General features: G+C 53.8%; 2 protein-coding genes across 3 annotated transcripts in view; one reads left to right on the forward strand and one right to left on the reverse strand.

The window, feature by feature from the left end:
- Positions 1-10,725, reverse strand: part of CTNNBL1 (catenin beta like 1) — a 47,318-nt gene extending 36,593 nt beyond the window's left edge. Inside the window, exons 1-3 of the mRNA XM_084218008.1 lie at positions 10,625-10,725; positions 3,051-3,239; positions 775-881 (exon numbers count right to left, since the gene is read on the reverse strand). Of these exons, the coding sequence (XP_084074134.1) occupies positions 775-881; positions 3,051-3,239; positions 10,625-10,654 (326 nt within the window). The 5' untranslated portion in view covers positions 10,655-10,725. The remainder of the gene's footprint in view (positions 1-774; positions 882-3,050; positions 3,240-10,624) is intronic.
- Positions 10,726-24,551: 13,826 nt separating this feature from the next.
- Positions 24,552-26,609, forward strand: WFDC3 (WAP four-disulfide core domain 3; the record flags this gene model as incomplete). 2 transcript variants are annotated; one of them, XM_084217826.1, is made up of 4 exons in its annotated part: positions 24,552-24,846; positions 25,105-25,239; positions 26,253-26,408; positions 26,485-26,609. In XM_084217826.1, the coding sequence occupies 3 exons, from the start codon at positions 24,552-24,554 to the stop codon at positions 26,405-26,407; spliced, it is 585 nt and encodes a 194-aa protein (XP_084073952.1). In that variant the 3' UTR covers position 26,408; positions 26,485-26,609. The 2 variants fall into 2 exon arrangements, with proteins under 2 accessions (XP_084073952.1, XP_084073951.1); XM_084217825.1 differs by having other exon boundaries at positions 26,502-26,598.
- Between the last annotated feature and the right edge of the window lie 1,092 nt (positions 26,610-27,701).

The raw sequence follows: 27,701 nt of genomic DNA on the forward strand, positions 1-27,701 counted from the left end.
TGGCACCAGCATTTCTATCCTCTCTGTCCTACACCTGCCCCTTGAAGTTTAATCCTGCAGCAGCATAAACATTTCTACTGTATAATTTACATAGAGTAAATAAGCAGATTTGTTCCAATTTTGTAAATCAGCTCTAGAATTTCAAGAAGAAATTAAAATCAAGATGCTGCAACCACACATGAGAAAACCTGCTTATAAAATAAATTCTGCAGAGCGCTGCACCTTCCCTAGCTAGCACATATTAGTATGTGGGTTGTATGAGTCTGAAGTCCATAAATATAATCTGGGTAAGGGAAAGGACAGCAAACTGGACAAAAAATAATGGCATTGAACTGCAGGAAGAAATCCCTTTAATGTGAATAACAGAACACCTTGAAGGGAGGAAGAGGCTTCAAGAACACAAATACACATCTGGCTCTCAGAACGCATTCAGCTGTTCTGCTCACCACAGCACTGGGTAACATGAAATAATTTCCCCCCCACACAAACCTCTGGCTGGTATGCAAGCACACACCTTCACATCAAATGATAGAACGAAACCTTTAATTATTGCTGATGATGGTTTTTGTGCTGCCAGCCATATATTGGCCCCACCAGAGTCTCAACAAAGCCATTTTTAATTAACAAAGCCAGTTTCAAATAATATTTAAAAGAACTACAAGGCAGTAACTGCTGTTACATAAGCCTTAGGTAACTGAAAACATCTCTGTACTCCAGCAATTGATTTAGGCTTACACCTAAAATCAAAGGAAAAAAAGTTAAGTATAGTCTTACTTCTCTGGATTATCAGGAAACTTGATCCGCAGCTCCTGGTTTTTGTAGGATCTCTTCTCAAAGGTGAGAATCATCTTCTTCACTGAACTTTCATCCAAAGGCTCCTCCTGACCAAATCAGAAACAGCAGAAAAATGAGCTTTGAACGGCTGGAGAAATACCAGCAATGTGGTGGGACTGCAGCCAGGCCCAGGGCCCTGGGAATTCCAGCCAGCTCTGGAATCTCCCTGCAGAGAGCTGCCAAACACCTCACATGCCATCACTACCCACTCCAGCTCAGACCTTGAGCTGCTCTTTTACGTCTCTTATAGCCTGGCACCACCAGTTCATATGAGTTTTTTTTGCTTCTGACATAGAGCAAACCTGCACTCACAGCCTGTGCCCACGGAGAGCTGCTCTGCAGAAGTCCCTTGTGGTGCTATTGTTTTTTTGAAGTCTACATTTAACTGCCCTGAATTTATGTTCTTCTGCATTTTCCTCACTTGGATAAGCTTTCACTGTTATCTTAAAGCCTTTTCCTAAAGAAAACAATAAATCAATATTCTATTCTAGTATTTTCTCTTTATTTTGTAAATGCTCGTAAGGTGTTTCTCAGCTGGAGTTGTATATTTACTGTACAGCAGCAATACAACCTCGGCTGCCTCCCTGACACCTACAAACATTTTCCTTAGTTTATGATTTTAATGCACTTCTTTTATTAAAAAATTGATGATATAGATTTCCCTGTGTAACCTCTTCCCTCTCCTCTGACTGTGTTACAACCACTATTTAAGAGAAGCTCTCAAAACAAAAACCAAACCAGACACACTCCCATCTTTAGCCAAGTCTTGTGCCCATCCCCTGCTCAGGATTAAATCAAGAGCTGCTGCTGGTGTTGCAGATTCTTTAGTCAGTGACTCTAAGCAGCAATCTGGTATGAGACAGAAAACCTCCATTCCTTCAGCAAACTCCATTACAGTAACAACGCCAGCCCCAGTCTTCAGTTATGATCGGGTTTCCTCCGTTCCTTTGCCCAACCTGTCTCATTGCCATCCCACTCATGTCACCACCCCATTCAGCCAATCAATACTACAGTGCCCAAAGCACATTCTTCTTGCAGAGGGATTTCAACCCACACATGCTGACACTGCTTCCTTCTGTTCCCTTTGATTCCTTGCTTCCTCTAACACATATCACTATGATATCTCCATTAGGATCTGCTTTATATCTCGTATTGAATTTGCATTCAGTATTGCAGTGTCCTACAGATTAGCTTCTTCACATCAAATTTACTGGGACAAAGCACATTTTAATGGTACTTATATTAACTGCAGTCCAAAGTAATAAACAAGAGATTTGAGTTCTAAAGCCTGGACTTTCAACCTTTAAAATGTCTGGCTGGGAGGACTCCACTTGACAGAGATGAGGAACTGGCACACTGCAGGAATCCACAAGACTCCAGCCAGTCAGGAGGACTCTTCTCTCAATCCATCCTCCCTAGAGCTGAAATGCTACAGAAATCCTGCATTATCTTTCTCTGCTATCAGCAACAACTGTCATGGCAATAGCTCAACATCAAAAAAAGAGGGAGATTCTTAAAGACGGATGCTGGCAATGCTGTATACAAAGGACAATGATATTTTACAAAGCTACACAATTCTGCAGTGGTGAATATCACTTGTTTTTTTATCAAACAGGACACAGGCAGCAGGAAGCAAATATCTTCTAGATTTATACCAATCCATGTGTCACATTTATAAAGTGATCTTTTCCCTGGCCCTTGGCAGAAAGGCCAATGCAGCATTGGATTTCTGTCTCCAAGGCTTGAAATCATTTACCCTTGACAGCTGCCACCCCCCTCCTCTGACCCAAGACCTTTCTTGTATAGAAGAATGTTTGTTTATTTGCTGCTGCTGCCGCACAGCTACAAAGAGGGGGAGAAGCTGCATGGTTGGGGGAACTGAGGAGAACAGTGGCCAGGAAATTGGTTAGAACACAGAAACTGTTTCCTAAAAATATACTTTAGAAGGTGACCTGGGTATTTTCAGACCAAACAGAGATTAGACTTGAAAGCCCTCTCCCTTTTGTCCCCACTTTAAATCTTCAGCTGATACATTTGAGAAATTTGAAATTAATGAACACCCCGCAGGGCAGGAAAGCAAACCCACAAAATGAAGCTCTATGAGCACAGAAAAATCACGTTAAGCCTCACCACCTACATGGCAAGAAATGGGAATCACAGAGAAAGGATTTAGTGTTTGGTTATTTCCCCTGCCTCTCCTTTCCCAGAGGACTTACTTCCTCATCTTCCTCTTCTCCATCCCTCTCAATTATCTGAAGGAGTTTCTTCTTCTCATCATCAGTTTCTTCCAGGGCAGCAGATTCCTCTTCCCTATGACGACCATGCTCTCGGGCACTGGCCTGTTTCCGACGTGCTTTGATTTCCTCTTCCTCTTCATCACGGGGTCTTTTTGTCCCTCTGTTAGGCTGAAGTCAGAGAAATAAAAGGTGAATGAATACAAGTGTTTAGTGACCCTTCCAACCCAGAATACCAATATTACAAACCATACTGAGGAAATTCTTACAAGTTTAAAAGATTTGCTTACATGACACTTAACAACTCTGAAAACTGGAAAGGAAATTAATTTAGTGAAGTGGAACATCACATGAGTAGATGAATGCCTCTGCCAAGAGCTGTGTCAACATCCTACCTTCTTTGATCTATGAACACAATTCACGGGAAAATATCTTCATAGACAGCAAGGACAAGGAGTGCACAGACAAGGAGTGGCCAAGCAGCCCTGCTCAGTGGGGCACAGCTGCCCATCAAGGAACCCCAGTCTGCTGACTCAGCTGAGACAACCCCACATTTCACAGCCAGCAGACTGATATGCTCAGCAGACAGCAGGGAAAGATAATTTTTTACCCACAATGTATACAAGGCTATATTGAATTCCTGTGTGCCTCCCATTTCACCTCCATCCTTCTGTCTGAAGTTTGCTGACAAGTAAAAGCAGAATCAGCCCAACTCAGAGTAGGTAGGACAAGGAATATTGCTGCTTGCTACAGCTCTGCAGGGGCTTGGCACTGGATTAAACAGTGCCTAAACCATCATGGTTTGCTTGGAACAACCTATTATTTTATTCCACTATTTCTAGTTGATTGTCCAAATTAAAGGTAATTTGCCAAGGACAAGAAGAAGTCCATTAATCCTAATCCCATGTTTTCATTCAGGCAGAAAGGGATAAAAGCATTTGCAACAGAAGAAAAAACTTTCCCCTGAAAAGCTACAAGGACATTAAATTTGGTCTCACATTTTTGAAGGACAACCAAGCTGGAACAGGAATACTCTATGCTCTATAACTACAGCAAAACAAAGCTTAATTCTTTACTATTTAAAAGGAGTGCATGTATCAATAATAATAAAATGATATCAAAAATACTTTTACTTTACATCACTGCTCAAGTCACCTGGTAGGCGATTTTGTAACCTCATTAGGTCTAACACATGTCCATCCTAATTTATAAAACACCACCTGGCAGGCAGCCCCTACTCTTCTGCTCTGTGGGACCCTTTGTCTAAAATGGCAAAAGTCACACCAGGCTTCCATGAACACAGGCCCTGCTTTTAGGCAAGACTGAGATCCTTCTCATGTTTGATTCAAAGAAAGGTGCAGAGGAAATATGTGACAGTGTCATTCTCCTGCCAGGTCTGGCACTAGTGTGAGCATCAAGATGGCAATTTCCAGCTCCCTGGCAGGTTAGGAACTTTTGGGCTGCATAGGGTAATAAGCCTTCCAGGCTCCTAAGGGAATCCAGCTGTGGTCCCAGTTCTGCCACGCACTGCACCAGTGGCACAGCCCAATGACAAGCTGGTAAATCATCTGCTCCAGAGAAAATGCTGCTTTCAGGAGATGTAAAATAATAAAGCCCCCACCAGCCATCCCAAAAAGCACATGAGGAGTTAGTTAATTATAGTTAAGAAGCAGGCCAGACAACAGCCTGGCTGGGATCACCTCGTTTTCAGGGTTACCACCTTGTCACCACTTTAGGGAAGATGCAGAATCAAGTTTCCCAGACAACACATTAGCACAAATCAGAGCTGTATCTGCTCGCTCCCAGGCAAACCTGTTCAAGCTCTGTTATCTGTCTCCTTTCTCCCTAAATCTTCTCTGCCATTTCCATTACAGATGGTACATTCCTGACTTAAAACCCTTCTAAAGTGCCTCCATGCACTTTTAAAGCAGTTACTCAGCTCATAATTCAATAGCCATGACATGGAAGCATACCCAGAGATTCTGTGAAATGAAAAATTTATTTGCTTGGAGGGTTTTGTGGATTGGGTTTTTTTTTTTTAAAGCAGATTCCTATTACTTATCTTCTAGGTACATTAAAATATAATTTCACATAGATCCATTTGGAAACAAATGTGTCATTGACAACAACTAATAATTCAAATGCTCCCTGAGCAACCAGCAACCCCATAAAAAGAATAAGGAAAAGGTGCTCTTCTAAATGACATCATCCAAGAAAAAAACTTCAGTAAACCCATACTCCTTACTCAATGTCCTTGATGTCACAAGGGGCCCTACCTTTCCTATGTCCTCCCATTCACTCCTTGGTAATACCATCCTAAACCATCTTTGACAGATTAATGTCACAAACACAATTACAGCAATTACTGACATAAATCCCAAAATTTACATCTAAATCTCAACAAGATTTGCCATGGATGTTCCTAATTTGGAATTGGAATCTCAATCCTCACTATTATTTCTAAACATTAAAAAGGACCAAAGCCCCTGGCAAGCCTGAGGTGTAATGAGAGGCTGAGGAAGCTGGGGGTCTATCAGATGCAAAGTCATGCACCACAGGAAGGGACTGCATCCCAGACCAAAACCTAAACTAAAACTCCATCACCAAACCATCCCCATTTCCTCTGAGTACACAATCCTCAAGATCAGAATTTACACCCTTGCTTCCATCTCAATTATTTTACCCTTTTTTATATTTATGCTTTGCTGGGGGAGGCGTCTCTACCACAGAGCAGAATCATTATGATAAATCACGGAAGTGCCCCGCGTGCGATCATTAGCGCTGCCAGCAGCCCGGCAATAGGCAGTAATTGAATTCGGGCAAACGCTATTAAGCAGGCATTAAGGCTTTGCCTCTCCTTATTGATGTTATGCAAAACCTCGCTAAGAACATTGCTGCTCCCAACCAGCACTTATTAAAGCCAAGAAACCAAGGCCTGAGTGGAACACCTGGGTCCTGCTCATTCCACAAGAGATGCACAGTCATGAACAACTGATTTAAGGCAGGCATTACTTTCTGTTCATTGATTTTCATCTTGGGTTTGCATTTGTGTTTTGCAAAGGACTCTTACCAACTAACAAGAATTAAGCTCGTAGGTTGCTGCACCAAGCTTGGTGCATTTTGCTCTGCAAACACACAGATGGTTAAATAAATGTGTCCAAACACATTTATTTAACCAATTCCACAGCTTCACAGACATCTGCACAAGTTCTGCCTTTCTGGTAGAAAAGAGAAAGTTAATCATTTGATAAACAAAATGTGGGTTTTTTTACTTAGCTGTGCTAAGGTGAATCTGGCAAGAAGTTAGAATTCATTTGAAAATGCACAAGAAAAGCATTTTTCAATTGTTATGTTAGCTAAGCTTAATTCTGTTCCTGATGAATGCAGGGCATTCACAGTAATTTATTCAGCAGGCATTTTCATTTAAATCTAACACTGATAGCACCACACAAAAACCATTGAATACAAAAGGGTTTAAAAAAAGCTACTGTTTATAAAATATGATAAAGTAAACAGAAGCTGGTAATTGGGAACGGGAGGATTATCTTTCCCTTTCTCTTGTAGTCCTCCTGTACTGGTTGTGTCTGTTAGCTGACTGACACTCCCTGGGGCCCAGCCTTTGGGTACAGACTTTCCCCAGACATACCTGACACAGGTCCTGGTCTGGTAAGGCCAAGCCTGACCTCACTGTGGGCAGCAGGAACAGCATCAGCCACATGTGCCAGGAGGAACAGGGAAACAATGTCCTAAATCAAAGCACAATAATCTGCCAGCGCCCCTGGGCTTCCTCCAAGCAGTGATTGCACATTAATATCAGGGTTAAGTACACCACAAAATCAGAACACACATTTCTCAGAATCCTGATTGCTTCAGCCTTAGCCAAACATAAGGAAGGTTTAGAGAGGTCTCAGTAGTTTCATATTACTCAGGAAATACTCAGGAGTTTCATATTACTAAGGTATCTCTTTTGTAAGTAACCTCATTACTGTGCAGCTCAGAAATTTTTTGTTAATGAAATCTGAAATAAATCTTCATAAATGATGCAGCTTCTGTGCCCACATCCCAGCCTGCTCCAAAGAGCCAGTCAGAAAGCCACACAGCAGCTGTCAGTTTGGGATCCTAATCTCCAGAGGGAATCTTCAATGACTTCCTAATTTTGTCTCCAATGTTTGTGATAAACCAGGCTATGATCAATCTCACTTTCCCATGCTTTTTCTTCCTGAGGCATGACAGGCAGCACTTCTAAATGGTGCAGGATCTGCGTGCTAAAAACTGGAAGAATTGGTACTCCAGGAAAATCAGAAATCTCAGAGACCCAGGAGCTCCAAAATCACACAATCTGAGGAAAATGCAATGACAGGTGCACACTGTACCCACATGGATACAGATTATTAATTTCAGAGGGAATGAACCCCTGTGCCTCCAGCCTCCCTTGTGAGGCTCTGAACCACCCAAGGAACACATCACAGAAGTGCAGGACGGGGATCTTTCTTGATACCCCGTGGTTTGGTGGTCAAAGACAATACATTGGGAAGTAAACTAGAGATTCACTTGCCACCCTGTGAGAGCACAGCTTTGGCAGCATTGGGCTGTACTCCCAGGAGCAGAGCCAAGGGATGAGGCAGACAGCTGAGCCAATGTCGGCTCCTTGTTTTAACTGCCAGCAGCAGAGGAGCGACTGGGGTAATAATGCTGTAAGTACCAACAACCAGCTCAGCTGAGCTGCCCCTACCATCAGATGCATCCATTACATTGCAAATTGACAGCAAATTATCTGTACCAGCAGCAGAAATTATGATACACAGAGATGCGTCCTCGTACACCCCGCACTGAACCCTGCAGACCCCGGGGAGATCACCCAGGGTGCTGAAGGCAGATCTCACCCCAGCAGTTACTGCTTCCTCTACTACTTGATCTTACTGACAACCAGGGCTTTGCAATGATCACTCACAGTGATGAAATCTGCCGTTAATGAAAATTCAAATAACCTGCCGTATTCCCTCCCAAGACAACTGAAAGAAGACTCTGAATAGCCCCGGAGTTGGCTTTGTCCTCTTAATTACCCTCTGCAATCAGAGACCAAACACGGAGGATCTGGGCAAACAGCAGCAATATTTAATCATCACTTTAGACCATCTGCAACTGTTTTGCAGCAACACGTAAAGTTTATGGATTCCTGAGCTTTGTATAAACGGCCAGGTGCTGTTTAATTGTATTTTTTGTTGCAAGAGGTTTCTTTTCCCGTTCTGGCAGACACTTGGTGCTGAATTGGTGGCACGGTGCCTGCAGTCTTCCACGCCAAGTTTGGCTCTGAGGGAGAACATCATCTTGCCGAAGCAAGGGCACAGATTACACATTTAGAGGAGAAAATTCAAAACAGTGTAAGAGGAAAGCAATTATTTTGGGTTGTGCTGAGGGAGGTTAGAAGACCAACTCATTTGCAGCAAGAGATTACAATCAGAGAGCTGAGGCACCACACCACCTCCCCGACAGCCGGTACCATCCCTGCGATGAGGACAGCCAAGGAGACCTTGAGCCAGCCCACAGCCCAGCCCAGAGCAGGGAAGCTCCCAAATCCAAGGCTGGAGCAGGCCAGGAACTGCTGGGAGAGCTGCCAAGCCATCCTCCCCTGGTCATCTTCTTCAAGCCACCCTCCCCGGAGGCAGAGCCTGACCCACAGGATGGGAGGCAGTGAAATCTGCTGCTTCCAACTACTTTCCCCACCTCTCAGCAGGAAATGCCCTCACAGAAGGGAATCTCATTTACTCAGAACCAGAGCTATTTGCCTGCCTTCTCCTCCTCCACTTCTTTCACCTGTACCCACCATTGTACCCAGTTCTGGAGGTCTGAACTCAGCACCACTGACTGCCAGTGCTCACTAAAGCATCACCCCAGCCAGTGACACAAGAACCACCTGCATTCAGCTGAAAGCCCAGGAGAGCACAGAGCCAGGACAAATCCTTCATGGACTATTTCAGCAGTTGGCTGAAAGCTGCAGAATGCTTTTCCCCACAGCTAAGAACAATTTTAGCAGCAAGAAATGGAATTAAAATTTAGATACCCTGCAGCTAAGCAGCACTTCTTTACCTTGACAGAATAGAGCCCCCACTGTCACAAGCAATCACCCCCTGCCTGTGCTGAAAGCTCATCCAAGGGAAAGCTGCACAAAATCCAAGTGAGCCAAGCACAGTGGATGGACACTTCCCTCCAGAGTGGAGGGAATCCTAGGGAGTTCACATTCTGAGAGCAAGAGAAAAAACAACTAACAAAACCCCAAACTGTAACTTGCTTAAAAAATGACAACGTTCATTCAGGTTTACCTCTCTGTGCCTTAAACTGCACCCCAGACGTGTAAGGGATGACATTGCTAAGCCCCAGATGGGGTGGAGAAGGCCAAAGAATCATAGGAATGTAAGAAATGAGAATTCTAATTTGGTGTTGAAAAATAACGTTTGAAAAAGATAGAGAAATACAGAAGTGGAGTGGATCTCAGACCAGCAGGGCTGCGCTGTTGGATGCAGCAGGATGTGGAAGGATGTTTGAGACAGAGCAATCCACAGATGGAAATGCCCTGGAGATTATTAAGGAAGAATCCAGTGGAGCTCTCAAAGACAGACTGCCCCAGAAACTTCAATACCATTGGGAAAACTGCTGAGAAACTTCTCAAACCCAACAGCAGCTTCCCCCTTTCCCCCGAGCGTGTCCAAACATCACATTCCCAAAGCACAAGCATGGAGTGAATAGCAAGACACTCCCTTCACCTCGGTGCCCCACGGAGTCAGGCACACCGGGAGGGCACCAGGAATTCTGCGCTCTCGGCTCGGAGCAGACCTGGCCACACCTACACGGCTGAAAATGCCTCGGGGTGTTTTCCTCACCCAGGGAAACCCCACGGCTGCAGCCGGGCTGAGAACTGGAGCAGAGCCCGGCCTTATCCCAGCCAAGGTGTCAAAATGTGACTGCAGTTCATGCCTTCATTCCCTGTCTCACAGAAACACCTGAAATCTGCTCCTGGACGACAAACCAGCGCACTCAACACCTGCACACAACGAGCCATCAGAGACCGCGGGGCAAGGGAGGAAAACACTCCGAGTAAAGGAAAACTTTTATAAGGATGACTTTTTAAAACATATTTTGATAAAAATGAAATTAAATTAGTTTTTATCCCTGTCATAAAACAGGGATAAAAAGACACGCCAGAACAGGCACGGAAGGAGCTCAGGCTTCGCTGCAGCTCAGGCGGGCACCAGCCTGCCCATCTGCGGCCGAAGCGGCACCGGCAGAGCCGCGGTGCCCCCGGTAATCGGCTCCTACCGGGCACCGCCGCGCCGAAGAAGGGGAGAGACCCCCAAAACCTAGCGGCACTTTAACCAGACCCCGTGCGAGTGCGGCCGGTGAGGCCCCGCACGGCGGCCGCCCCAGGCCCGCGGCCGCACCGGAGCTGGAGCAGCATCGCTGCCGCCGCGGCGGGGCCACGGATGAGGTCAGCTCCGCGCTGGCTGCCGGAGCGCAGGGGACCGCGACACCCCCAGCACGGCCCAACCTCCCGAGCTCACCTGGTAGCTGAGCAGCTCCCCCACGTCCATCGCACCCACCGGGCCCCGCCACCGGGAACCTGTCGCAAACCACCGGGGCCGCGCGACACCTGCCGTAAGGCAGGCAGCGCAGCCGGGTGGCGGGAGGCCACACTGCCGGAAAGTGAGGCGAGGTGGGGGCGTGCCGGAAAGGGAGAGACGGGAGGCGCCACACTGCCGTAAAGCAGCGCGGGGCTGTCGCGAATGGGCGCAGGCGGAGCGGGGCCGCTGGGGCCACCCCCGCCCCTCACGGGTCCCGGGGCAGGGCTCGGGGACCTCCCGCCTTTCCCCCGGTGCCACCTGCCACAGGGGAGGGAGAGGCCGACACCCCGACATACCCCCGGAAACAGGAGGGCCCGCCCCGCCCCGAGCAGCCGGTGCCATGGGCGGCGGCGGGCCCGTCCCCGCTGTGCCCCGGGGGGAAGCGACACCCGGCAGAGCCCCCCAGCGCTCCCCCGGGCCAGCGGGAACCGGCGTTTTCTCGGGACACGGTTTCCATAACCTTCCAAAGGTGCTGCCAGCGGTTATTGACAACACACTTCTATTTATACCCGGCGTCAGTAACCGCTGTCACCTTGAAAACACGCCAATAACTGGGCTCTGAGCGCGGCAGCGGCGGCGTGACGGCCCCTCTGTGTGCTGAGGTCGTGACAAATCGCTCTGTAATGCCACAAGATGCAGAAGCCCAGACAGACTGAGGCATTTCTCAATTTAACAAATAAGAATAATTAGGGGAGAGTCATCTCGGCCAAAACCGTACTGGATTTATTTCAACTGTGCTTTAAAAAACAGTTTTGAGCTAAAATAATTTTTCATAATGATCACAGCTATTACACAGTTATCTCAGCAGGAGTCTGGTTTGAGAAACCTCAGAAAATTAAAAAAATATATAATGTTTTTGAAGGAGTCCCTTGCATCCCCCATTGTTTCAAGAAAATATAGGAGATCAGTCATGGCAAAATTAACTCAACAAATCTGCACGTTAAAGATGAGATAAATAGAAGATCATTATTAGCTTGTCTGGCTTTGGGGTATTGAGTGTTCAGATAATTCCCCAGCTGTGGAAACCTCCACATTTGGAGACACTGGAGAGGTACTGGCACATACTGGGAATGGGATTGAACTACTGGGAAGCCTGAGCCCCCCACCCAGAGATAAGCACAACAAGTGGGGATAAGAACTGACCACCCACAGACACACAGAATATGATGAGCTGCTCCTGCCCCGAGGCTTCCCCTCCACCTCATTCCAGGTGAGTGGAACAGCTCTGGGAGGGGCTGGGGGAAGGCAAAAACCACCAGTGACAAGAAGAGCCCCAACCTGAGCTCAGCGAGCGAGGCCGGAACCTTTGCCTCGAGCTTCTTGTTGAAGAAAGAGATAGAAAATGTTCACTTCACCTCCCTGACAGGACTCAATGGCCAGGGGCAACACTCAAAAAAAAAAAAAACCACAAAAGCAGGAATTTGAAGAACCCAGGCACCGCATTGCTGCCTGGGAAGCCAAATTCTCATCCAGTCCTACAGGGCAGGATGCAATAACAGAATTTTTATCCAATAAGGTGAGTTGGAGCACAGGGACAAAATATTGAATTAAAAAGTGAAACCAGGAGCAAAATCAAAGTATTAAAAAAGCTCTGAAGGAATAAATGAAGGATGGAGATGAGCAGCTGCCCTGGGTGGTGGGTACTGCATGGGGCTGGCACCAGCCTCTCCCAGGTGGAGCATGCAGCGAAGCTGGGCAAGGGGCTGAAAGTTCTGGATAGGCTGGAGCAAACCCTGGGACTTGGCTTGGTCAGGAGAACAAGCACTCCTAGCTTCCTCTTCCCAGGCACCCACCTTCCACAGGGGATGGGGTACCACCCTCAGGGCTGGCCATGTCCCCAGGCCTTTTGTGACACTTTTCCCTGGATGGGCACAGAGGAGCCAGGACCCAGCAGCAGCTGCAGGTGAGGCTTATGCAATGGTCTCAGCATGGAAACACCAGATCCTCATCCCAGCAAAGCAGGGCTGCAGGTGATGCTCAGAACCATGGATGGGAGCGGAGGTGGGAGGAGGAGGAGAGGAGGAGAATCCTGCTTTAATTTTATTCTGAGTTCAGGTTTCAACCCAGATGCCTCGAGATCTAATTCCGAATAAATAATTGTACTGAGTAACCCAGGTCCCCCAGTGATTAACTAAACACACTGAGGCTCGCTGAAATTGAATTAGTGGTGTGCACTCAGCCGTTATTACCCTCCCCACGTCATGAATATTAATGAGGGGTTATTAAGAAATGTAAATGATGCCTCAGGGGGTTGGGAGCACCGGGGGTGCAGGGCCGTGCGGGCTGATATGACAAACCATTAGGAAAACAGCCTGATTGAAGCCACTTTTTAATTATGTCAGATCTCGCTCTTTGGCGGGTGCAGCCGCGTTTCCGGATGCTTTCGTCTTTATTAAAATGAGAAAAAGGGAACAAGTCAGAGCTGGAATGGGAAATGAGCCTTTGCATGGGGGAAAATTCAGCTGCCCAACAGCCTGGCATGTGGGGGTGACTGGGTCCTGCACCCCACAGGGTTCCCCCCAGCTCAGCTCTGGCCAGGACATCCCCTTGCTGACAGAGGGGGACACTGGCACCCCCACATCACCTGCACGCCATCCCTGGACCCCCACAGTCCCCTGTTCCCCCACCAAGGCCCTGCTGCCTGCAGCCCCTTGCCTCGGTTCAGCCTGGCTGGGCAGTGGAGCGACTGCCACAGGCTCATGCATTTTAACAGGCTCTCACAGGGCTCCCCGCGCCGGAATGGGAGCTGACAGGGCCAGCTGAGTTAATCAGAGTGGATAATGGAGGGAAAGAGAGAAATCTCAGCCCAAATTGCTGCAGAAATCATGAGCCGGGACTCAAAACCATCGAATTAAGCAGGGATGATGCTTAAAGGGGAAGGCAGCAGTTCTCCCAGCCTGTTGTCCCACTGAAGCAAAGAAGGAGAATGGCCACAGAGCCCCTGTCCTCCCACAGAGGGTAGGGGCCACCAAACATTGAGGAGACCCTGTTCCATGGCAGAGATTTGCCACTGGGACTGGGAGAGACATCTCAGTCCATCCAGCTCTGCCCCATCAGGGGGTCACACACTAAACAAAGCAGGCCAGGGGCTGTTCTTTGGAGAGCACCATCCATCAGATCCTATGCTTTGTTGTAGTGATGAGCATGGCACAAGCCTGGACCTGCTCCACCATCCCGACATTCACTCCCCTCTGTGTGCTCACCCTCCAAGAGTATCAAACCCGAGTGCCTGGACAGGGCTGAGCCGCCAGCAAAGGAACAATGGGCATGAGATGGAATCACAGCCCATCCCTGTGGCCCGCCGGCATCGCGGCAGTGTCACCGCAGACAGATGGAACAGTCTGGGACAGGCACGCATGCGGAGTTCGTTGGGATTCAGGTCTCTCCGCCCTGATAGCTTCATAACACCAGGCTGCTGCTTAATTGCACCCGTAAGTGTTGGAATTACTGAAGGGTAAAATACAAATGGTGTAACCTTTCCTGGGCTTGCCCAGCACTGCTCTGCCAGCTTCGTGCCGAAGGGAGCTGCCTGAATCCCTTCCCACCTCTTAATTGCTCAAAAGCTGCTGGGAGATGCCCTCCCCAGGCCCCTTATTAGGATTGTGTGCTGGCTCCCTGGAGGTGCTGGGGAAGACCTGGGAGCTGCCACCTCCCCAGTCTGACCATGACACCATTCCAGCCCCACAGCACCGTGACCAGCTGAGCTGGGGCTGTGAAGGTGTAAGCATGGATCAAAACACAGCCTGTGCCCTCCCTCTCTAGTACCACCTTCCCACCCTGAAAGCCTGGCACAGCTCCTGGCCAGAATCCCTGTGTGCTTGGTTCTGGGGTCCTGTGGTGCTGGATGCCAGGGCACAGCACTCCACAACAGGAGCTGGAGGGCTCCAGTGCCAGCATGGGAACCCGGCTGTGCTATCATGGTTAATGAGATTTTCATGAACCTGCAAATCATTTGGTGGGAGGGGTGGGGACAGGCCTGGGTAATTAAACGTTGCTGACCTGTGAAATCAGGCTGTGAGAAGCCAGGCAGTGTGCTGAAGGTAGATGGGGCTGGAGGAGGGAAGGAAGATGAAGGTGCAAGGGGAGAGGGTACCGGTGGTCAGGCTGTCCCTGCTCCTTACCTGTGGCAATGCCACTCACTGTCCTGGTACAGTTGGAGGCTGGGTGCTGAAGCAGCACCTTATTTATGGCTCTACTTCCCCGAGATAAACTCCACAAAGTGTGACAATCAAAATTAAAGATTTCTCCAGAAAGGCAGCCTAGGGGAAATCACTGCTGCGGCCAGTGGAGATTTCCCAACGGTGACTTTTAAATTAAAGGAGAAAAAAATTTCTTTAATTTGGCAGCATGCATGGGATGCAGCTCACTGGGCACGTTATTATCCAGCTCAGCAAATGCTCCCAGAATTCACTCGTGCTCCAAATTACCAATCTATCTGTGAGGCTGCACATCCCCACCTGTGCCAGCATCAACCTGCACTGGGGGGGCTGCATCCCAGCGGGGACTGGGTGTGCCCTCACACCCCAGAGCTAAGTCCTGGCAGCTGCCCCCTCCCCACACAACCCAGTTTTTCTGTCCAAGCTGGAGCAGCTGCTGCATGTCCCCAGTGCAGGAGCTGCCCAAGGCCATGGGGAATGGTGGTGCAGGGGGTGCAGGCAGCTGTGGCCCTGCCTGCCCTGGCACAGCTCTTCCCCTCCCTCTCCCCCGCCCCTTCAGGATGAAGCAATGAAATTATTTTTCTACTTGAGTAGTTTTCAATTTAGATTAAGAAAAATCTGCGCTCCGTTAGCGACGCCGCAGTAAATCACGCACGGGCGGCGCGGCGCGGCCGCAGCCCCATCGCTTATCGCTTGCAAACCTTTTTTCACGTTGACAGGCTCCAAGTGTGACATTGAGCAGGGCAGCAACAGCCTGGCAGGGACACTGCAAAGGGTGGGGGATCCCCACCTGGCGCTCTATCTGGAGCAGCACCCAGGGCAGGCAGGCACCCTGGGAAGAATCAGGCTCGCCACCATCCCATCCAATTCCTGCCAGTCCCAGCATGGCTTAACAGCACGCTGGGGGCACAATAAGTGTCTGCTGCCAGCATCACTCAGTACTCCAGCAGCTCACCAAGCCCTTGCTCTTGCCCATCACCCAACACAGCTGTGACGGTGCCATCGCTGGCTGCCCTGCAGCCACACCACGAGCAGGTCCCATCCTCATGCTCATCTCAGCACTGCCGCCATCACCATGCCAGCACCATCAAAAGGAGCATTTGACAGAAAACAAACCTTTTTTTTCCCTCTGGTTCTTGCAGCTCGTTTATCGCTGGCACGGGGCAGGCGGAGCTGTCAGCGCCTGAACCTCACTCATCCGTTTAACCTTGGGGGAAGAAACACATTTGTGCTGGATAACGTGCATCAGATGGTGGCACCAGGAGCGCCTGTAGCTGCTGCGCCTGATGGATGGGCTACAGGGGCCTCGCCTGACCTGTGCTTGTATGTTATCTGCATTGCTGCGGGAGGCTTTTCATCACGCCGACAGCTCCGGCAGCACCAGCCTGGCAGGAGCAACTCACCTCACCGGGAATGGCTGAGGGCACTGCAGCCACAGGCACCCGGCCCCATGGCTGTACTGGCATCATGGCACCTGTGGCAGCGAGCCACCGTGCCAGAGGACACGTGTCAGGCTGCGCCCGTGCCAGATGCCTGGCTGCAGCGGGGCTGGAGGGACAGGGAGAGCAGCGGTGGTTTCTGCCATGCCGAGGGGACAAAGGACACCCTCACTGCTGGCAGTGCCAGCCAGGCTAGCTGAAAGGAGAGGCCAAGCTGCTGCACTTGTTCTTTGGGTGACATTTTGCCAACAAGGGATCCTGTGACAGTGACAGAGAGGGCATGGTGCTGGGCAGCCTGGAGCCCTGGTGACGGATGAGCGCTGCCAAGTGCCGACACAAAAGCCATTTGGTGTAGGGAAATGATAGATGCTAACACTAATTTTAAGCACAGGCAGCCGAATTCCTCCAGACAGTCTCGGCACTCAGGATTTAGGGCACAGCTGCTGGGTTCAGATAAGGTGTGAAATCAGCCCAGCGTGCAGGGTGTTACTTGGTAATGAATGGCCAGTGATGGATGGGGGTGGCTCAGTTCTATAACCTCCACATTTGGAGCCTTTCAAATCTCTTGCAATCAATCCTGGTTGCTGCCAGGCACCGGGAGGAGGAGCTAGGAACTGGCAATGGGCACACACCATGCCGGGTGAGCACCACAGTTTGGATTCCCCCTGCACCACTGGCAGGAATACCAGAGGGGTCTGGGAACGGATCCTGCCCAAGCTGGAGCAGTTACAGCTGGTTTCTCCAGTACCACCAGCAGCATGGCCACACACATGGAGCATCACTAGCTGCTTCCACGTGCTGGTAGGAGCCTGGTAAGGAAGGGGACAGTGAGTGATCCTGGCCTCCATAGGGACATCCCTGCTCACCCAGCACTGCTGTAGTGAGCAGCCTCAGACCCACGTGGACAGCGCAGGGACAGTGCCAGCCCAAAATATTTATGGTGAAAGTGATGCTGGAAATGGCAAGTGCTGTGCTTGTCTGTAGCGTTTAATCTTTCCTCTGACCTTATAAAAAAATCTATTTGTGTTGAGATTTTAAATTCACTTCCTAAATCATCCACTACAGGCTTCACACCATATTAATTCCTCCTCAAGCAAATGAGTTTGGTATTTGTTCTTTTCCGGTACTGCCAAAGCCAGAGTGCTGGAAGGATGAATTCCATACTCCCCTCAGACCTAATGCCTGTGCCCCGGGCAGCACTCTGTGCCCCTTGCACCCCTGTGAGCAGTGCCACCCTGTGTGCACACTCACCCCTACACACAGCACCTTTGAGGGGATCCCATCTCTTCCAGCTTACAGGAGAGCTCTGAGCAGGATGGTCACATCTGTCACCTCCCAGGAGAAGGAAGAATTAGAGGTGGGGGTGAAGGACAGGGTCTGCATAGAGCAGCAGCTGTCCAGGCACCCTCCTGCCTTGTGTGTCAGGGACTGCCTGGTGCCAGGGGACACGTGGCACTGCTGCAGCTCTTCCAGAGGAGCACACTAACACACAGCCATCAGTCCAGAGCCACTGTCTGCCAGGATGAGACACGGCCAGTCCTGGTATTGAGCAAATCACTGGGAATGCAAACCAGGTGCACCTGGGGAAATACATAAATGAGTTACTGCTGATGGGGGTTACAGGGTGTTCCCTGCTCACACACTGCACCCGGGCCCCTCTTCTCCCAGGATCTAAAGGGAGGGGTTAATGATAAACCATGGGGTTTATCAGTCCCTGTGCAATGGGAATGAGCAGGGTGAGTGGACAACCTGCTCCTGATTTATTGACCTGGAAACATTTTATACAGGCAATGTATTTAAAGGAGCTAATTAGAATTGTATTAATATTTATGGACCATATGGAGAAGCTGATAACTGCTATTGGAGGGTATTAGCTGTTATCTTACACTGGGCAGGACTGTGATGTTTGGAGGCAACTTTAATTGTGGTAAGAGCAGACAAGGTCTCACCAGCAGCCAGTGACAGCAGCCCACCTGTCACTGCATGGCCAAACTATGCTGGAATTAATAACTCTGCTCACATGGTTCCCCTGAGCAGCAGAGCATCCCTCCAGGCATCCCTCCACAGGGATGGGAGCCGTGCTCTCCCAACCCCCTGGAGCAGCAGCACGGTCTCCATGCTGGACACGATGCTCCCAGCCCTGTCGCTGCCAGTGCTCCCATCCATCCAGCCTGGAGCAGGGGGCCGGGAGGGGCCCCAGGGACAGGCAGCCCCAGCAGTCCCTGGCTCATCCATAACCAGCTCCCTGCCTGCACCCGACCTCTCGCTATAGCAAAGTTCACATCAATTTTCCTTCCCCTCATTTGTCTGTAAACCATGAAGAAAAATCACCGCCGTCCGCCCGCATCAGGCCTCCGCTGTGATGTATGGCTGTAATAAAATCCCCATTTTGGGAGGCCGCCTTCCCGCGCCGCCAGCCGGGCGCCATGCGTGGCCGTGCCACCAGCCGGGTGCCATGCGTGGCACAGAGCTGTGAGCAGCCAGCACCAGCCCAGCCTAGACCCTTGCATCTTGTCTTGCCTTCACTGCATTATGGATAGGGGCTATTAGAGCTGTTATTGAGCAGCAGTCCCTGTGAGTGTTCAGGCAGCCAGTGCTGTTTAACCCCCAGATTGTGAGGGACAGCTCAAGGCAGGGCTGAGCGGGGCTGCAGCAGGCAGTACCCTGCTTGTGCTGGGCACCCTGCTCACCCTGGGCCTGCCTGATGTTCCTCAGTTTCCCCAGCTCTAGGAACAGTGTTGGGGATGAGGTGCCAGCCCCCTGCCAGCTCCCACATTCAGGAACTTTCATGTCACTATCCAGCAGCAGCCACAGTGCCAGCTCGGAGCCAAGCAGTTCGAGAGTACATGGACAGGGACGTACTAGCAGTTCGAGAGTACGTAGACAGGGACGTTCCACTAGACCAGGTGGCTGCAACCCCTATCCAACTTGGCCTTGAACATTTCCAGGGATGAGGCAGCCACAGCTTCTCCGGACAGCCTGTTCCAGTTCCTCACTGTCCTCACAGGGAAAAATCACTTTGTAATCGCTAACCTGACCCTGTCCTCTGTCAGTGGGAAGTCATTCCATCTTGTTCTGTCACTCCCTGCCCTTGTCCAAAGTCCATCTCCAGCTCCCTTAGGGCCTTTTTAGGCACTGGAAGGTGCCATAACTCAGGCTCCATAACGGAGCCATCTCTTCTCCAGCCTGAACATTCCCAGCTCTCCCAGCCTGGCTCCAGAGCAGACGTGCTCCAGCCCTCGGAGCATCTTCGTGGCCTTCTCCGGACCAGCTCCATCAGCTCCACATTCTTTATATGCTGGGTCACCTCGGGGACGGGGGGCGCTGCCGGAGCCCAGCAGAGCCCGGTCCGCTCCCGGTCAGCTCCGGCGGAGCAACAGCCTCCTCTGCCGGCCGCCGCGAGGGATCGGCGCCGGGACCAGGACGGAACCGGCCCCCGGGCCGCGACACACGGCGGGACGGGACGGGGGAGGCACCAGAGGCACCGACACCGGCTGGGAGGAGCTGCGGGAGGGAAGGGGGTGCAGGTGAGGAAGGGGCTGCCCAGACCGGGGGTTCCATGCGCCACAGCCCGGTGGTGGAGGGCACGCCAGGCTCACGCTGCCATGTGCCGCACGAGTGGCACGGGCCATCGCTGATGCCTCTTCACGCCGTGACACGCATCGGGCACACAGCAGCCGGGCAGGAAGAGTGCAAGGCCCCCGCAGAGCCCGGGGCCTCCAGCACCAGCCAAAGGGCCAGGGCTGCTCGGGAGAGGCAGGTGACCCCCCCACATCGCCACCACTGCACTGTGGTACATGCCACACTGGGGCAAAGGTGTCACACAAGGGGACCCCATACATGTGACCAAGCTGTTCTCAAAGCCCCTGGTGCCTGCTCATGTTTCCTTTTGATTTAGACACAGAGTTCTGCCAGCAACAAATGCATTCTGCTGCTCGGAACAGGGATGACGCACACAGGAATTTCCAAGTGGGAAAGTATGATCGTTGAGCTGTAAAACCCTGAATGAGGTCACAGAGGTCACATTGGCTTCAGCATGGATGCCTGCATCCTGGCAGGCTGGCCTTGTCACAATTTCCCAGGCAGGGCGTGTCCCTGGTGTCCCCCCACACACTGGGACCCCAGCTGGGGCCATTCTCCAGCTCCAGTACAGGACAAGTCTCTTCCACCAGCCCCTCAAAAAGCCTGGTTCTGTCCCTCTCCACCCACTGCAGCCCTGGCTGTCCCCTGTGGTTTGCTGCAGCCCTGCCAGACCCCTGCCCTGTCCCCCAAGTCAGATTGCCTCTGCCCAACTTGCCAGCAGCACCTGCAGGTGCCCTTTGCCATTTAGTGAGGCACAGAGAGCAGTGCCTGCATGGCCACAGCTCAGCAATGAGAGGAGCCGCAGAACAGCCCCCTGGCAGGGCTGCAGTCCCTTGACCATGCCCCTGTCTGCGTGGAACAGGACGCAGAAAGCAGAGGTCCTGCTCAGCAGGGTCTCAGACACAGCAGTGGCAGCCCAACGGGATCCCAAGAGCAGGGAGCACACCTCACCCTTGGCATAGTCACCCTTGACATGCTCAGCTGGGCTCCCTGTGACCACCCACACCTTTGACCTCGGGCATCCCAGGGTCACCTCTCACCAGTCTGGGAGCAGGGGGAGGTGAGAGGCAGCCGCAGTGCTGACCCCGCCACAGCACCCATCTGCTGGGACATGTCTGCAGCCAGTGACATGTCGGCACTGAGCCACCAGCCTGTCCCCACGGAGGAATGGTGCTCAGCAACGGGTGCACCCAGCCTTGTGTCTCATGGAGGCTTCCCACGCTCTGCTCCCCCTGAGGCCATGCTTGCCCGCAGGGACCCAGCCCGTTGTCCCCTGAGGCTCCACCAGCGGACGTGGCATGATGCAGGCACCAGGCCAGGACTGGGACAGGCAGGTGCTGGGTCTATGGGATGGGCACAGCCCAGCAGACCCACAGCCCTCTGTCACCCCAGTAACACACTGCCAGGACAGCAGCCCCCAGGGGAACATCTTCCTGAACCATTCTCTCTGGGTTCCTATCCCACAAATTCATCTAATCATTTGTCACAGCTGGGTAGTTCTGGGCTCCCCATGGCTGTAGGGTGACCCCAGCCCATGGCCTCATCTCCCTTTCCCTATGAGAGTGCTGAGGGTCCTTTCCTCTGCTGCAGCCAGGTTGCCAGGGCTGGACAAGGACAGGTAAATCATTTCTCAGGCCGTCATTGCCTCGGGCACAACTGTGACACGCAGCAGCAGTGAGTGTTTTGGCACACGAAGGTTGTGTGCATGGCCCCTCCCCAGCTCCACACAGATATAAACCCCGCCAACCTGCACTCCTCATCCACACCTTTGGCATTCACCAACATGAAGACCACCATCGTTCTGCTCCTTGGCATCCTGGCCCTGTGTGCCCAGCTGCATGCAGCCCCTACAGCTGCTGTGGAGGAAGGTGAGTGCGAAGGGGCTTGGGTGGATGCCTTGTGCTAGTCCCTGGAGCACTGCGGGGCTGATTGGGGCAAGGGTCCCACATGGAATGAGCAGGTAGGAGCAATCCCAGAGCCCAGAGCCAGGCACATGCCAAGCTCCAGAGCATCCACGCACCACTGAAGCTGTGGCTGTGCCAGCAGGGCCACCGAGCTCTGCGCTGTAGGGACAGCGTGGCCAGGGGGGCTCGTCTGTGGCAGGACGTGGCAGTGTGGCAGGAGACCTCAGTAGGTGCACAGCTGGACCTGAAGGGGACATGCACCAGTCCATACCCATGGTGTGAGCACCCTGTGCTGCTGGCTGAGGGGCCCAGCATCTCCAGAGATGGGGTGTCCCTCTGTATCCCTGTACTTGATGTCCCTGCTCTGTGCCAGCAGCAGGAGGCTGGCTCACTGCTCGGGGGCACCTCAGTGTGCCCCTTTTAATCATTGACCACAGCAGTCAGGTGATGTGGCTCCAGCACTTCCCTGCTGCCATGGAGGAGCCACGGTCACCCGCGAGGCTTGGGTGCAGCCACCATGACCAGGCTCAGTGGTGGTGGACACAGCTCCTGAGAGATGCAGCAGAGATTAGCCTTTGGGGCCTGGTTTGGGGCTGCTGATCCCATGTGCTCAGCCAGGATCCTTCCTGGCCATGGGGACAGCTGGTAGACCCCTGTGCTCCCCACAGCCATCCTCAGCCTTTGCTGAAGAAACACCTGGCAGAGCCAGGGCGGGGACACCAATATCCTGGATGCCATACACTGGGGACAGGAGCTAAAGCGTTCCTGTCTCCCAGAAGGCAATGCCAACTGCGTGGGCTGGAGCTGCTGGCCCTGCTGCCAGCTTGCTCAGTCCCTCTCCAGGTGCTCCAGCTGGCAGGAGGCAGCTTCAGCTGGATTGTCCCCTCAGCAACCAGCTGGGCACCTTGGAGCTAGGGCACAAGTGTGGGCAAAACCACTGGTGCCCACACTGCTCCCACCAGCTCTGCTTCCCCTGTGGTTTTCCCCTCATCTCCTTCCATGAGCCTTCCATTTCTGGGCTCCCATCTCCTGTCATCCAGCTGCTCTTGTGCTGGCATCCTCCCTCAGAGCCTCCCAGTGCTGGATGCCCACTGCCAGCACGAAGGTCACCTCACACTGGGGTCACCCCATGCTAGGGCAGAGTTGTCACAGGATCAGACCAGGGCAATGATGCTCAAAGACAGCACCAGCACCAGGCTACACCCAAGTCACAGTGGAACACCACTGACCCTGGGTGGGTGGTGTGGGACTGACAGCAGTGCTGCTGGTCTAGAGAAGCTGCTGCTGGGTCCAGGTGGGCTCTGTCCCTGTGCAGCACAGGTAGGGATGGTGCAGGTCTTTCCTCTCCATCCTGGTGGGCAGTGTGCTCACCTCCCAGCTGTTACCACCCCCACCTCCCCCTGGCCGACACAGCTCTGGCCCCGCTGCAGGGGCCACTGGGCTGCAAGATGGTTGCATTCATTCCTGGCATCCCGATGTTGGCCCTGGGCCTGCTGTGGGAGCATTCCAGCCAGCCTGAGCATAGCCAGGTCCCTGCGGCTCCTCAGCAGGTCCCCATCCGGGAGGGCACAGGGAAAACGGCTGCCTTGATGATCTCCCTGCCACCCCAGGCCTCTGCCCATGTGTCACTCCCACTGCCGTCAGCGGTGACATGAGGTGCGGCAGCGGGGCAGGCGGCTGAGCGCCGGCTCCTGTTCCTGCATAAACACCCGGCAGGGAGGGGACCACAGGCAAAGGCAAACAGTTACTGATTTACTGCCACGCCGCCGTGCCACATTGTTGACTGTGGGGTTAAATTACCTGGAGACGGACCCCGGCAGAGCAGACGCCAACTCGTGACTCAGGCAGGGATCATGTCCCGGCCCCATGCACCCTTGGCCCATGCAAATTTGCAAGATGCCTGGAGCTGGGGCTGCCTCCCCCAGCAGCAAGAGCACATCATCAGGAACAGGGCAGGTTTCATCCTCCTGCAGGAGGATGGGTGCTGGCAGAGTGGCAAACGCTGATGTGAGCAGGGCAGCCCTACCAGGTGGGCAAGCTGGGCCCATTCAAACCATCTCCAGCTTGACACTGCCTGGGGCAGTGAAGTGGCCTGACCCACCAGATGTGCCATGGGGAAGGTATCCCGGACAGGCTGAAGGGACTGGGATCGTACAGCCCCAGTACCAGCATGCCCTGGAGCACTGGGAGTGCATGTCAGTGACACTCCCTGACAACGGCTTGCACAAATGGTGATCAGGTGGTCGGATGGTCCATCCGCATCCCCAGTGCTGTGGGAGGCTGTGAGGATGGCAGGGTCCGTGGGACAGGGCTGAGGCTGGGCAGGTGCTCCCATAGTTGTGGGAACAGGGCAGGCACCTGCCCAAAGCACCGGCAGCCTGGAGCACCCTTCACTTGAGGAGCAAGAGCTGGAGGAGAACAGTGGCTGGAACCGGCGCAGGAGCTGGGTGAGCAGTAGAGCTGAGCCACAACCCTGTCTGCACTGCTGGCTGCTCCCGGCCTCGGGGCACCAGCGACCCAGGCCAGGGGTTTCCATTCAAGCTCCTGCCTGTGGCCGGGGCGGTACAGGGCGAGTCTGAGCAGGGACGGGTCATGCCCCGTTCCCGGTGCACTCGCGCTGCCTCGCTCCAGGCGAGCGGTACCACTTCATCCGCAGGGCCGATCGCCCTCAGGGCCACGGCGACCCAGCGGCCCGGCGGGCTCAGCGCGGGGCTGCCCGGGGTCCGGCGTGCGGGGCCGTGGCCAGGGGTGCTTGGCTGCTGTTCCTGCCGGGCGAGTTCTCAGCATGGCCGCCCAGTCTCCTCGAGGCTCCCCCTCCCTGGTCGGCAGCCAGCAGCAGCAGATACCTGATACTCGGGTTGTGCAAGCGCGAAGGGGGAGCCTGGCCCTGCCCGGCCCTTGGGAGCCACCCGGAAGGCCGAGCCCGCCGGCCCCACCTGGAGAGGAGCTTAAAGGCCGGCCGGGCGGCCACAGCGCAGCCGGTTCCTGCACCATGCCCACGGCCCGCAGCGTCCTCATCTTGGCGGGGCTCCTGGCTCTCTGGGCAGAGCTGCCGGCAGCATCCGCCCAGAATGACACCAGTGAGTATGAGCGCATGGCCCAGCACGGCTCGTCACGGCACGCCCGGCGAGCGGCCAGCATCCCTACCTCCCAGCCCCACGGCAGCCGGCGTGGGGGCCGGGGCGAGCACCGGCCCGTGCCCGGCGCAGCTGGGCTCGGCAGCATCCCTGGACCCAGCCCTGGGGCCGGGGCAGCATCTCCCGGAACGGGACGCAGCCCCCGCCCTGCCCGGCGCCGGCCGCCCCGCGCCTGCCCACGCCCCCACCTTTGCCTTGCAGCCAAAGCCGGCGTGTGCCCCAGCCCGGCGACGGATGCGGTGAACTGCACAGTGGGGTGCCAGTCCGATGGCGACTGCGAGAGCACCCTCAAGTGCTGCCCGGCAGCCTGCGGCAAGGCCTGCCAGAAGCCTGACGGTAACACTCCCTCCTGCTCCTGGCCGTGCTGCCCAGAGTCGGTGCCACTGCCGCGAGCCAGCAGCCCGTCCCAGCCAGCAGCACGGGTGCTCCAGGGTGCAGTGGTGGCCACAGGCCTGGCTGCCCGATGTGTGTTCAGCTGCAGCACGGGAATTGGGGGCTGCATGGAAACCCAGCAGGCTCGGGGTGTGCTCCTGCTGGGCCATGCTCACACCTTCCTCCTCTCAGCGATGCAGGGGCTGAGTGGACAGCCCTAAATGATGCTGGGGTTTGGGTGGAGGGTCTGCGCCAATCCCCACTGCAGTCCTTGTTGCCTGCTCAGCCTTGTGGGCAGCTGCCAGCCCAGGATGTGGGGGGACCATTCTGTGGCTCACCACAACAGTCCTTCTGGACAGGGACAAAGGAGATGGGTGCAGGAGTTGGAATCCACAGCTGCAGACAGATGGATGTGACCTGTAGGCTCCAGTGCCTCCACAGCTGCCTGCGGGACAGCGCTGGCTTGGCTGCACTGCAGTGGAGGGCAGCATGGTGCAGAGCCAAAGCTCAGTGCCAGTGGCAGGCAGAGGGACAGCGGGGCAGGGGCCCCACACTGCTGGGCAAAGACTGTTTGGGGGGGGCCATGATCCTGGCTGAGGCCTAGGCTGTGCCCCCACACTATGAACAGACAGCCTGGGCCATGCATGGCAGTTGTAGAGGACAGCAGGGCCAAGACCTGCATCACGTCTGCATGCTGCTGCTGTGCATCCTGTGTCCCTGAGAGGGAGCACTGGGCACGGCGACCATTGGGGACCACTATGCCATGTGGCCTCCCTGACATGTCCCCATCAGGTCCAGCTGGCAAGGAGCACGAACAAATGGATCTATGGAATGGGGGAAATGCTGGGTACCGTGGTGGTCCCTCCTCCATGGCAGATAGGGGCTAGGGCCATGCCCACAGCATTGGGAGCTGCAGGGTAGGCCCTGCCCCCCATGCCAGGGCCAGCAGGTCTCAGCCATGTTCTTTTGCCTTTCAGAGAAGCCTGGCACCTGCCCACCCGTCAACCCGGGCATCCCCATGCTGGGCGTCTGCTCCAACCAGTGCAAGACCGATGCCAACTGCTCTGGGATCCAGAAGTGTTGCAGGAATGGCTGTGGCAAGGTCTCCTGTGTGACACCCATCCTCCGCTGAGGTCAGTTGGGTGCATTCCAGCCCTGGGGATCCCACAGCACCTCAGCACAGTGCCTATGCACCCATCCTGCTCACAGCCTCTGCTCCTTTGCAGGTGCAGCCGCCTCCTGCCAGCCCAGCCACAGGGAAGCTGCTGCCTGATGCCCATCCCTCATGCCCTGGCCGTGGCCCTGCACCATCCCCCTGGCTTGGAGCCTTCAGCCTCAGTTTTCTCCCTGGGGTTCTCGCTCAGGGCAAGACCCCTGCACTCTCACCAATAAAGCAGCTTCTCCCTGACACGCTGTGGCTGCCTCTCCATCCCACACCGTGGCCACCTCTCCATCATAAGTCATGGCTGCCTCTCCATCCCATGCCAGGGATACCTGGAAGGGCTTCACACAAGCAGCAGCATCAACTGACTCTGTCATGCCTCCAAGGGTCCTGTGCCCTGCCTGGGGCTATCCCATGGGTCCTTGGCCCCAGCTCTCCCTGCACACTGGCTCCTCCACCTTGAGTCCTCCACCATGCTCAGAGCACTGTCGAGGTGCAGCTGTGTCTGTGTCCATCAGAGCAGAGGTGCTCTTTGCTCCCTGCTCTGCAATGGCCAGGGGACAAACAGACTGCAGTGTGTGCTGTGTGTGCAGTGTGCGCTTGTACATGAGCGTCACCCAGACTCCCCCTTATCTCTGCCCTCCCAGCCTGGCCATGGCACCTTGACCACAGCAGAAGGAGCTGAAGGAGCTTTTGGCAGTGCAACCCACATGCCATGGTCCCATGCCTGCCCCTGCCACATCCCTCCCAACCTGCTCAAATCTGGGCTCCTGCTCCTGTCCTGCTTTCCCCTGGCACTTCCTGCTCTCCATGGGTCTCCAGGGGCCCTGTTTCTTCTGTACCTGCCACCTCCTGCTCCCTGCCCCTGGGATCAGAGCATGTCCCTCCTGCCTGGGAGGGGCTAGCACCCCCAAAGCCCCCACCCTTGGCAGAGCCATCCCCTGGGATTGAGTGAGCCCCACACCTTGCCCAGCACTGCCCAGGGTTTGGTGCTGGTTCCCCTCTCTCTGCGATGCAGGTGCAGGATGTGCCAGCACCACAGCTCCACAGCATCTCTGCCTGCTCCACATGTGCCAGGAGGGATCCAGTGGACACTGAAGATTGGGACAGGACACTGCTCCTGTGTCCCATCCATACTCTCAATGGTGTGGCTCTGGGAGTGCTGCTCAGCCCTTGGCACAGCTGCTCACAGGTCACCAGTGACCTGGAAAGGGAGCTGCAGATGTGTCAGCCATGGGCCACAAGCCCAGCACTGCCCCAGGAG

The sequence above is a fragment of the Fringilla coelebs genome (assembly GCF_963513975.1).
Source record: "Fringilla coelebs genome assembly, chromosome: 18".
NCBI lineage: Eukaryota > Metazoa > Chordata > Aves > Passeriformes > Fringillidae > Fringilla > Fringilla coelebs.